Here is a 12,798-nt window from a genome sequence, read left to right as displayed (position 1 = left end):
TTTCTGCTCATTTATGTGCTGATTACTCAAATCATTCAAAATTCTTCCTACTTGCAGGCCTGCTGTGAGCAGAGGTGCCCCCCAGCCCCCTAAAGTGCAGAGAGCTGAGCCCCCTCCAACAGCCGGGGGGAAGAGGAGGAAGATGACCCAGGTTACAGTGAGTAGACACATTCCTCCAAATGAACAAATATGACATCATATATTGATTACTGCCATGTATCAACAAGATAAAGTGATACTAATAAATGTAAAGACTTTGTTATTTATAATGAGGGGTGGTGGGGTAGTCTTGTGGTTAAAGCGTTTACTCGTCATGCCGAAGATCCGGGTTCAATTACCCACATTTCTGTTGTCCCCCTGGTGTGATATTGCTGGAATATTGCTAAAAGCGGAGTAAAACCATACTCACTCACTCACTCCTATATATCATGAATTATATTTTAAAAAACTACCAGCAGACTGCATACTGTATGAAAGTGTTGCCCATTGATAATCATGCTGTTTGCTGTATATTGAAAAAGTTTTGAATGCATTTTGTCAGGGTGTAAGTAACAACATTTCATGATTGCAGGATCTGCAGCTAGAATACATCCACGGCTACAGAGGCTTCGATGCCCGCAGCAACCTCTGCTACATGAACGACGGTGCTGACATTGTCTTCCATGCAGCCGGTGCAGGCATTGTGCAGAATCTGTCATCAGGTACAGACACACATATGAACATACTGTAGCACTATGTTCCATTGACAGTCTGGAGGTGGTAGGTAGAAAGTATAAGGGCAAAAGTATTGACTCGAGGACCAGGTTTTATTCCCCACATGAGTATTATGTGTGAAGTCTGTTTCTGGTGACCCCCAGCTGTGAATATTGTTAAGTGGCTTGAAATACTATGCAATCTCTCACTCTCACTCTATTAGCTACTTTGTAGGGTTTATGGGTTTAATATTAAAGGTGGATAAAGCTATACCCGTACACATACACATGATGTTTTTGAACAGTGCCAATGAGAATAGTATCATGCATTTAGGTTCATGTACTAAACCAGTTTTGTAAGTATGTAATCTGTCAATATGAGTTACAATGTTCAAGATATATCACTGTTGCCTTTGAATTTGAGGTATGCAAGATTCTGTTGGGGTACAGTTTCACACAATAAGCCAAATATTACGGGGAACTAGTTTCCTTTTCTGACCAAAATCAACTAGGGAGAAGGATCAATTCAGTAACTAGTGATAGTTTATAGAATCATTTTCATATTATGATAATAGTAACAAGTCCTTTTTTAGCTTTAGCTTTTTACACTTTGTATTTTTTGTTCCAGGAAGCCAGTCATTCTATGTGAAGCACACTGATGACATCATCTGTTTGACTGTCAATCAGCACCCGAAGTTGAAGAATGTGGTTGCGAGCGGCCAGATCGGCAACCCGCCATCTGTGCATGTGTGGGATGCAGTGACCAAGGAGACTATGTCTATTGTCCAGGGTGTCCACTCCAAGGGAGTCTGTTCCGTGGACTTCTCATGTACAGGGAAATACTTGCTGACTGTGGGACTGGAAGATGAGCATAACGTGGCTGTATGGAGGTGGCAGGATGGTAAGGCTGTATGGACAATATGTGAATGTTAAATGAAAGTCAAGTGATCTTTGTGCTATGCCTGTCATAACTTTCATTGTAACATACATTTACTACATTTACTGCACTATGATCACTTGTGGAACTGAGCCTGGGTCTATGTCTATGTTAAACTTTAGGGGTTATGAAAATCACAGCACTATGAATGCTATGTGAAAGGGCCCTTCATAGTTCAAAGACATAAATCCTCACACATGTTGCTCACTTTTGTCTTTAAATGACGTAGTTCACTGTGGAAGCTGTGTCGGTTAGGCCTAGCATGACAATCGTGAGTTTTAATCCAAGATTCCACAGTAGATACATTGTCTATGTGACAGGTTCCAAAGTAGCAACTGCACCAGGAAATTCCCAGAGAATCTTCCAGGCTGAGTTCCGTCCCGACAGCGACACTCAGTTTGTGTCTGTGGGTGTGAAGCATGTGAAGTTTTGGACAGTAGCTGGCAGTCAGCTGGTGGGCAAGCGGGGCATCCTCACCGATGCAGGGTCAGGTGCAGATGTCAAGAAGATGCAGACCATGTTGTCTGTTGCCTTCGGAGCTGTACGTAAACAATATCTTCTTTATGTTTTTGTGACTTTTTTCTATCCCACTTGAGAAGATATGTTCATTTATGTAACATGAATATTACCTTGGTGATAAATTGCAATTAGCTGTATGTAAAACAATGTCTCTGAATGCTGCTAGGACACTGTAAGTTACTTTAAAACTATCAGATATGGTTTTCATTCATTTTTGTGCTAGTTTTAAAGAAAAAGCATCAAACTTCCGTTTGTTATATTGAAACATTTTTAAACGTTTTTGCCCTCATAATCTGTATTATTTGTAAATATCTGTAATCACTTTTTATTAAAGACATTGGACAAGGAAGCCAAATCAGACGCTACATAATCGTAAATCATGTATGAATAACAAAACAGTCATAAAGTGATAATGTCTATCCTGTATTTCCAGAACAACCTCACTTACACAGGTGCCATGAGTGGGGATGTCTATGTGTGGAAAGACACCACTCTGACACGACTGGTACAGAAGGCTCACAATGGCCCTGTGTTCAGTATGTATACAACACTCAGAGATGGACTCATTGTCACTGGAGGCAAGGAAACACCGTAAGTAATCTATGCAAGTTCTGTTTCTTTGAGACTTGCAATGCTTAGCTCTGAATATATGGGGCTGTAGCAATGTGTGTTTAATTTTGTGGATTATTTTGTAATTGGGTAAGTGAAAACTGGTGAAGCAGAGTCCAGATATTATCATGGACTGTTCTCAGCCATCCATATGTCCATGTATAGGTTTTATTGAGAATATATCACTTTATGAGTGATTAATAGATTTTGACAAAGTTGATATCTTCATGATAGCTTCATTCATGTCTTGTGCCAGATCTGAATGAATACAGTTTATGAAACCTATTTACGGATAGAGTGTATTCTGGATAGGAGTCTTGACTGAATAGGAAGATTGTTTTACAACACTGTCTGAAATTCTACTAGCCCTGAGGATCCCATAACTTCAGACAAACATGTGGTTTGTTTCCAAGTGCTAAATTCTAACCCACTATTCTTGGTGAATTTGCTTTGATGACGGAATTGACTTTGGATTTCATCTGTCTTCATTGTTGCTACAGCTTATGACATGGCACTTATAGATGAGATAGTGATTTTGCTTGACTATTGCTGAAAGTGGTATGAAAAATCTATTCATTCCCTCACTGATATACATTTTTAGGTCCAAGGAAAATGGACCTGTGAAACTGTGGGATCAGGATATGAAGCGTTGCCGAGCTTTCTCTGTCGGGCAGGGACGTCTCAAGCCGGAAGTTGTCAAATCCGTCTTCAGATACAAGGTACAGATCCTTTATACTCAATTTCAGTCAGTCACTTCCCACCTTTGCTGTCTTGTCTGAATTTCATATCATTTGCTTGTTGTATCTTATTAGAAATTCTAAGATTTTCGTACTCATTTTTTTGTTACTATTAGGGCAAGATTCTGATTGGTACAAAAGACAACGATGTCATTGAGGTAGGAGAGAAAAATGGAACAGTCCAGACGATAGTTGGTGGTCATGCCGAAGGTGAAGTGTGGGGGCTAGACAGGCATCCTACCCTCCCTCAGTACATCACTGCTAGTTATGATGGAACAGTCCGACTCTGGGATGTGTCTGCCAAGGTAGGGCACTATCTTTACACTTCGACTCTTTGCTGTCACATGGATATGTATGGATATGTTCCAGAGAACTGACTGCCTCCGTGGTCTGATGGTAGAGCGTCCGCCCAGAGAGCAGAAGGTCTGGGGTTTGATCCCCGGCCTAGTCACACCAAAAGACGTTAAAAATTGGTACTTGTTGTTACCCTGTCTCTTGCTTGGCATTAAGGGACTAAAGCAAGGACAGGTCAGCACAGTATACTGTGTCTGAGTGGGGTATTCATGTTAAACTGCGGCATGGTATCTCGGTGGACTAGCACTATAAATCGGCATTGGTCTGGACTAGTACACACACGCACAATATATGTGCAATAATCTTGACGTTAAAGCCCATTTCACCTCACCTCCAGAAAACTACATTTAACCATTTTGATTACAATTATTTTATATTTATAAAAAAAGAAAATTCTCTTATATATACGCTCCATAAATGAACATACACAGATGCCAGTGTCTAGCTCTTTTATAGTCCTTCCTGTGGGGACCTGGGCCAAGGTCCCCAGCACACACTGCTTGTCATAAACGTCGAATATAAAAAGTGACTTGGTTGATTGAATGTCACTGTACCAAAACATTGTTGGACATTGATATCACCCATCAGTTTGTCAGGTCCAGACTTCATTATTATCTACAGGCTGCTGTGGTGTATCTGGAGTTCGCTGACATTGATGTTAAACAACGTTCACTCATTTATACTCATCCTGTTATTGTTACAGGCACTGCTGGCGAAGCTAGAAGTAGGTCCTGCCAGATCTGTCTCCTTCAGCAGAGATGGGGAATTAATTGCTGTGGGGCTCAAGAATGGGGAGTTCCTCATTCTCTCCAAGGACCTGAAACTGTGGACTAAGAAACGAGACCGGTCTGGGTCCATCAATGACATCAGGTAACAACCTTATTCACTGTTTTGGGCTTCTTCACAATTAAGGTAATTTTCTTTAAATATTAGTGGTGGACATGGAGCTAAAGAACATGATGCCATGATAGCAGTCAAATGTGCTATGTGCTGTGTTTCTATCACTTACTAGGGTGTGAATCAGTATTCACTGACTTACACATACAAAACCTTTAGTTGATTTCCATGTTGGAATTCTTAGGTAGAATTGGTCTCCAGTAACATGTTACTTGTCATAAGGGCAGAGTAGAGTGGATTTTGTGGTCAGTTACTGTGACATTGAGATATTGTATCAGTGTGCCGCATTGGCATTGTTCATGTTTTTAGTAACTGGTATTTTTGGTCCTGGCTTGATAGTGGTATAGCTTGAATATAGCCACTCAATACTCCATGTAAAGAAAATGTTAAACACAATGTTGGTGCCTCCTTGCTGAGACTGACATTAACCCCTCTGTATGCAGGTTCAGCCCTGACAACAAGTATCTGGCTGTGGGGTCGGAGGACAGCTGTGTGGACTTCTATGACATCAGCCAGGGCCCAAACCTGGTGCGCAAGGGCTACTGCAATGGCATCCCAAGTTTTGTCATACAGATGGACTTCTCCGCCGACAGCAAGTATATTCGGGTAAGGACAAGAATCAGGAAGTTCTTCTACTTTGAAAGATTCTTCAAGCTAGAGCAATCAGATTGGGTTTTGGGGGTAACCTCGTTGTCTAAGTATTTGCTTGTCACTCTCTAGACCCTGGTTCTATTCTCTACATAGATACAATGTGCGAAAACTTCTCATGATGTTCCACAGTGTAATAATGCTGCAATATTTGATGAAAACTGTGTAAACTCATACTGAATTGAGTCACATGTTCTAACAGTTGCCATGTTGTATTGTGCAGGTATCAACAGGAGCCTATCTAAACCAGATCTTTGCCGTCCCTGGAGGAACCCTGGTGGAGGATCCTAAAGCCATCAGCAAGATCACCTGGATATCGTGGACCAGGTAGGCCAGGGAGAGCAGGGAGGGTGCAGGGGGAGTAGATTCAAAGGGTGCAGGAAGAGGTACTTCGAAGGTTGGATGTGCAGGGGGTGTACTTCTAGGGGTGGAGGGAGAGGTGCTTTTAAAGGTGGAGGTTTTGGTTAACTTGTATTTACTGTCATATAGCAGGCTGCATAATTTGTCAAAATAATTTGTTGATATGTGAGCATATTCATCCCTTTAAGAATATGGGAAGGTGCTGTTTGGAGGCTGAAAGAGAATATTCCTATATAGACACCATGTAACTTGTCGGAGTATGAGTATAACCATATTTGGTTAACTCAAGAGTTTCCTACTGCATCAAAATTATCCCGCGAAGCTAATTGAAGATAGCATACAGAAGGCGCTAAGTATTGAGCAACTAAAACTGAAAGAAAAGTCTGAAGAAAACACTATTGGGAATAATTTAACTCTAGTATCTACCTTCAACTCTAATCATGAAAAAACATTATCCATGGTTCAACGGTACCTGCCTATTTTGAATCAAAGTATTAAAATGGAGAAGATATTGAGCAAATACAAAATTATCAACAGCCAAAGACGACCCAAAAATCTTAGAAAGATTTTAACAAGTTCTAAATTTGATTCTGTTGTCATCACTCCACAGGTTTCTAAGTGCAGTGACAAATGTTGCCTTACTTGCAGCAATATAATTGAAGGCTGTTCAGTCCAAATTACAAAGGACACTAAATTTACTGTAAAACAAAATATGATTTGTGATACTAGAAATGTTATTTACTTGTTTGTTTGTAGTGGATGCAATAAAAAGTATATTGGAAAGACAGAACTTAAATTAAAAAGAAGAATGAATCTTCACCGTTCACAAATAAAGCAGCCACACAACCGCACGATTCCACTCAGTGAACAAGTGGAAGCGGCAACTTTTTAGTTTTCCCGCTATATAAGCTAAATTTTTATCATGAACCTACATTGTTTCAAAAAGAGCAACATTTCATTCATAAATACGCGCCTAAGTTAAATGTAAAGGCATAAGTTATTTGTCCATTGTCACCTTGGTATTGTGACGTCATAGTTCTCCTAAATGTTATGACGTCACGTAACTATATGTTACTACTTCATGTCCGTTATTCAGTCGTAACCTAACCTTATCTACACACACACTTTACCATGAGCGTTATCGTGATGTTAGTTATTGTCTGTGCTGCAGCACTCTCGGCCCGGAGGTGTTGGGCATCTGGCCCAAGGATTCCAGTAATGCTGATGTCAACTGTGCACATCTCTCCCATCTTGGAAATGCCTTAGCAACTGGCGACGATTTTGGTTTCGTCAAACTCTTCGAGTTCCCATGTCCTGACAAAATGGTAAGTTTGAAGCATAATTTTGAACGTAGGAGGTATTATATCTTGCAAATAATGTGAGATAACAATTGTAGAGCACTAATGAGGTAGGGGTTTTCTATGGTAATAAACAACCCTGGTACATTTGACACGAAAACATTTATGATGAACTTATGATGCTTACTACCATTAATGAAAAGATGAACTGTAACATGGTTCTTATTCTTTCTTTCTGTAGAGTTTGGTAAGTGTCAACTTTTGCATCTCTTCTGCTAGATCTGTATCATGTGTGCAAGGAGGTTAGTAGTTGTGTGTGGGATGAAGGAAAGTATATATGGAGATTTCAGAATGAATATTACCTACATACTGGTCTCCAACTTATGACCTCCCAGCTTGCACAAGACCCACACAACATGCAGTTGAGAAATGTGTTGTTCATATTTCCTTGAAATCAGATACATGTACATAGATTGTGTAGCACACTCTGCATCAGTACGGCCATCCAGCAGCATGTGCATAGTATAGTATAGTCAGGTGGTTTGCTTTTCATTACTTGGTTTGCAGTTCCCCAAAACTCTTCAGATGTGGAATTATGTCAGAATTTTAAGAAAGAGTCCTCTTTTCTTTCCACCCAAATCTGGTACAAAATTTCAAACTTAAGTTATATTAAAATTTCCAAACTTGATTTAAAAAGCAAGAAATACTTTAACTTGTCATTCAAAGCAGCAAACACAGCACCACATTTGTTTATTCATGTTCAGGGCCCTCTTGCACAAAGCGATCTTAGCATTACGACTATTGTAAGGCAATGTTAAAGTAGGGGAGTTACGATCATCTTAGTGCTAAGATCTTTTTGTGCAAATGGGCCCTGATTTCAGCCCCATGCCCATACATTCCAGAACACCTAAACATGTATAAGTTTCTGCAATTTTATGTTTATTTTCACCAATAGCCTTATATGGTTTGGGAAATAAAATCTGTAAACCAAGTAATTAGAAGATAGGACCACGTTCCATAGATGGCATGATACTATATCCCAAGTATTCCTAGTTGTCTCTCTTCCTGTATGTCTGTCATACATACACACACCACACTGTACAGCACATATTTCCAAATATAACTGTTGTCAAGCACATAAGTATGTTGCATCAAGCACACTTATTTTATCCGTTTGATACTTTGTGATTTTTCTTTGTGATTAAGATTAAGTTTCATATCCTGAAATAAGTTTACAATACGTCTTTAACTTTCTGACCAGGCATGTGCATGGTACACTTGCATGTATTTGCATGATGACATGTGGCCAGCAGAGGACCTGCTAACCCTGCTATTGTATATATACAACTTCCCATTTTCTAGTAACCTTATGTTTATTTAGCAATCTTTTTTTGTCTGAGATAAGGGTTATCAGGTGTGACATGTAACAGCTGTCTTCAAAGCATGTGTAAGGAGAGTGTCTGTGCGACTCGACTATAGCTGATAATAGACTGGGACAGTATGGTTGTATTTTGTGTTATTGCAGGCCCCTCACAAGAGGTTCGGAGGTCACTCTGCACATGTGACTAATGTCCGCTTTACCAGTGATGACAAGCACCTTGTCAGTACCGGAGGAGATGACTGTTGGTAAGTTGACATTGACAGTCATAACTTTATTTGGGTGCATGAAATGGAACCAAATTTGCAAAGATTGAAATATTTATTAACTCTTACAGAAATCTATTTCCTCTCAACTCCAGCATACATAGTAGAATAGTGTTATTTTGAAAATTGTTATCCAAAATATAATTGCAATCTGTAGTGTTTATTTTTCAAAAATATATCCTGTGACAGGATGAATGATGTACTGGGTAATACTGTTAACGAAAGTTAATCGGCATTCAAATCTGAAAATGTAGTCATTTAAGCAGTGAGGCCATGCATAATTAATTTGTTTTATGGATTTTCTTGTTCAATATGCCAATAGGCAGAAGGCAAAATGAAGGAAAAAGGAAGATGTTGTCATGGTTGAATCGTTTAAATGAAATAAACACTATAAGTAAAATACAATCAAAACGACATTTGGAAAAAGCATTATCTGGCCTTATTAACATGTTAATTTTGTACGTTTGAAAAGTATTAACTGTGTTTTCTTGTATTTCAGTGTGTTTGTTTGGAAGTGCCTTTAATTCTGTCCGTCCAACTACATGTGACACTGCCAGAAACTGAAGATGCCATAGTAGAAGCATATCGCATGATCATGTCCACGTCACATGACACTGTCCACCATTCTCTGTACATAGCATTCAACTCTCTTTGACTCAGGCAGCATGTGTGTATACATATGACATAAGTTACACATTAAGACTTAAGAAAATATAGCTATTATAAACTTACATATTTGTTTGTCTTTGTCATGCATGCTCTTGTATCTGCATTGCCTGACCACCTTGTTGTGAGTTTATTGCCATTTTAGGTTTATCTCTAATGTGACATTGTTACAATACAAAGATCATTCATCAGAGTAATTGTTGTGACCTTGTGTTGAATCATGGTGGAACTTACTGTTTGGAATATTTGTCTAACACATACATGTTCTTGAAGTTATGGAATATGCTTGAATATGTTCGCAAAGTATCATTGTTAAATTGGTTCACATATGTCTGCTTCCTGAGCATGCAGTGCCTTACTGGATAGCTCAATATTAATGCTTCAACATGTAGCTAGTACCTGTATCAGGAGTATTTGGTATTTATGGATGTTGACTGCAAATTTTCAACATTCTCAAAATCTTTTTTGTTCTGTATCTGTGTAATTGGAGCATTTTTAATATATATTTTTTCAGAAATACTTCTTTTTGCACTCATACGATAGAAATGATTGTTTTCATGAACTTTTTGAACTGATAACAATTTTATGTGTATTTTGTTTTACAATAATCATATCATAACCATATCATAATTTTACGGAGTTCTGTATAGTTCATAATAGTAGAAGGAAATATTGAGGATACTTTCAAACTGGTCATGTCCATTGTTAAATGTATGTCTCACACCAAAATCACGTTGCATGGGCGACAGAGGAATGTATCATCAATATGATCCCATAGTAAGTTTTTCCACCACATTAAATTTATCATTAAACCAGTAGTAAGTGATTACTGTCCAGTTTGCTTTGCATTAGATATTATATGTTGTCTTGAGCTTGTGTTGATGATAATACAGTTACTTTGTTTGATATTTGATATTATATTGATGAATTTATGTAAAGTCTGTGCTATATTTATTCTGTCCATTTCAACAACTGTGATAATGCCTTTACAAAATATCTGTATCTCATATTATATCAGCTGTAGTACAAGGATCTTGTAGGAGTCTATTAGTACTATATGTAGCAGGTACCTACTGATGTATGCTTACCTGGAAGTCGTTGATATCGCTGTATTTTGTAAAACCTACATTCCCTGCCTTGTAGACAATTTTATACAACATGTTCTTCAGTTTAAATTTTATTAAAACATGAGTAAACTAATTGTGTTATGTTATTTGGGAATTCATTTTTCAGATTGTTGACCTTTTTAAACAGAAAGCATGAAATAGGTAAAAATAGTGGGAAGATTATCCTGACTAATAACATTACATTCTACTGGTTACTTATTCCTTGCTAATCACAATACATACTAATGTATCATGACATTGTTAAATATATCCCTGATTTATTGGTTTTCAGATGCTTTAGAAACATTTGTAATTTTGTCGTTTATCACAAGAACTGTAAAACATCTCACTCACTTATATCTTACAACTTTATTTTAAGAACAGGTCAACATTGGACTATTTACAATGTATGTGTGAAGCCACACCCCTTGTTTTAGTGAGAGTAACTGCAACAAACATCGCCGTCTGAAAACGTATGATGTCCGAAAAACCTATGATCCAACGATGCAAAGTATTTACAACATTGCATGTCATGTGGATGATGTTACAAATTATGCTTTATTACAGATATGCATTTAACATGATAAAAGCTAGTTTACAAGACTAAAATATCAGATCCTAACCTCCTTATGATAAATATTAATTACTAATGTAATCTGAATTAAGTTATCACAGTTAGTTCAGTGTTGTGAATCATGCAGGGTTGAGAAGCAGCAGTGACCAGAGAATGAAATGTTGAAGTGTTTAAGGCTAAAGATCTGGTCACGTGCTACAGACACAATAGAAATGACAATTACTGGCCAAACAGGGCTTGACCAGATAACTGAAGACAAACTGAATACAATGCTAACTTACATAACTATTTATGAGGGCTGGTCAAAATGTTCTAAGCCTAACAAACAAATCCAACAGTTGTGAAAGAGTTTTTATTTTTCAACATATTTTCAACATACACTTCTCATATTGATAGTGATGCTTTTCAATTACAGTCAGCAAGCAGTTTTCTGAAGCCACTCTGAAAAACCCATTCACGGCAGCTTTCCATGAAGGTGTTCTTTCAGTTTAGGAAACAGGCGGAAATCACGTAGTGCCAGGTCTGGCGAGTATGGAGGGTGAGGAAGCTCTTCGAACCCACATTGTTGCACAGCACCCTTTGCAAGTCAATATGTGTGCGAAGAGGGATTGTCATGATGTAGTAGAACTCCAGCAGTCAGCATTCCTTGCCGCTTTTCTTTGATAGAATCTCTCAGGCGATGAAGCAAATCAGCATAGTCGGCACCAATAATTGTCTTTTGACTTTCTAAGTAATTAACAAAGATCACACCCTTTGCATCCCAGAATACAGTGGCCATAACTTTCACCACTGATCTTGAAGACTTGAATTTCTTTGGTGCTGGAGAAGTGGAACATTGCCATTCCATGGATTGATGTTTTGACTGGGGATCAAAGTGGTATATCCATGTTTAATCACCCGTTACTAATCTCTTTTTGAATTTGACGAAATCCTCCTCAATTAGCCCTAAATTTTCTCAGGCAATGTCAGTTCTTTTTTCCTTAAGATCAGAATTTAGAACAACTAACAGATATCTTATTCATCTGTAAATGTTCATGAATAATAGTTTCAATGGATCCATGGCTTAGACCTGCGTCTTCCTCAAGTTCAGCAAAGGTAGTACGTCAGCTGACAGTTTTTCTATCTCCTTGATTGATTCTTAATTGATGGAAGTTGAGGGACCTGAGGTCATCATCAAGGCTTGTTCTCCCAGCCTTTAACAAAGCTGCCCATCGTTTTAACACTGCAATAGCTAGGGCACTTATCCCCATACACTTGTGACATGCGGTCATGAATTTCTTGGGGAGTACTGGATGAAAAACACTTGACTGCTCGGCACTCGTTCTTTTCCATTTCTGTGTCCATTTGGACCCCTATCACGTAAAACTGGCTGTCACTAATATACAAACGGCCTCAACAGACCAAATACACTTCCAATGAACTACTCAAACAATGTACTACATTGACTAGTTCACTTCGTTGTGGCCGTTAGTTGAAAGTTAGTCAAGCTTAGAACTTTTTGACTAGCCCTCGTACGAAGGGATCAGTAGAGAGTTTCTTAGGTATGTTTACAGAGCTGCTTCCTGACTTAACTAAATTATTTACCCATGTTTAAAACAACATAAATACAAACATGCAATATTTCTGCTTCATGAATCCAAGGTCAAGGTTACCAGAGGTCACATTGTAAAGCATGGCACAAATCTCGGGGAATACTTGTAACATATCATTGAGATAATAAAACATATTTTAGTCAGTGTGTGTAAATTTGGGATACC

General features: G+C 38.4%; 1 protein-coding gene across 1 annotated transcript in view; it reads left to right on the top strand.

Moving 5' to 3' along the window:
- The window catches only part of LOC139442329 (echinoderm microtubule-associated protein-like 6), a 43,338-nt gene extending 32,796 nt beyond the window's left edge, over positions 1–10,542 (top strand). Inside the window, exons 23-35 of the mRNA XM_071223125.1 lie at positions 58–157; positions 572–701; positions 1,321–1,593; positions 1,950–2,170; positions 2,582–2,739; positions 3,359–3,476; positions 3,611–3,799; positions 4,552–4,718; positions 5,189–5,351; positions 5,617–5,720; positions 6,925–7,078; positions 8,577–8,677; positions 9,195–10,542. Coding sequence (XP_071079226.1) covers positions 58–157; positions 572–701; positions 1,321–1,593; positions 1,950–2,170; positions 2,582–2,739; positions 3,359–3,476; positions 3,611–3,799; positions 4,552–4,718; positions 5,189–5,351; positions 5,617–5,720; positions 6,925–7,078; positions 8,577–8,677; positions 9,195–9,219 — 1,903 coding nt within the window. The 3' untranslated portion in view covers positions 9,220–10,542. The remainder of the gene's footprint in view (positions 1–57; positions 158–571; positions 702–1,320; positions 1,594–1,949; positions 2,171–2,581; positions 2,740–3,358; positions 3,477–3,610; positions 3,800–4,551; positions 4,719–5,188; positions 5,352–5,616; positions 5,721–6,924; positions 7,079–8,576; positions 8,678–9,194) is intronic.
- Positions 10,543–12,798: the final 2,256 nt, after the last annotated feature.

Source organism: Haliotis cracherodii, unplaced genomic scaffold, assembly GCF_022045235.1.
Source record: "Haliotis cracherodii isolate W230 unplaced genomic scaffold, xgHalCrac1.p SCAF_5, whole genome shotgun sequence".
Lineage (NCBI taxonomy): Eukaryota > Metazoa > Mollusca > Gastropoda > Lepetellida > Haliotidae > Haliotis > Haliotis cracherodii.
Note: the sequence above shows the minus strand (reverse complement) of the source record. Positions and strands in the feature narration are given on the sequence as shown.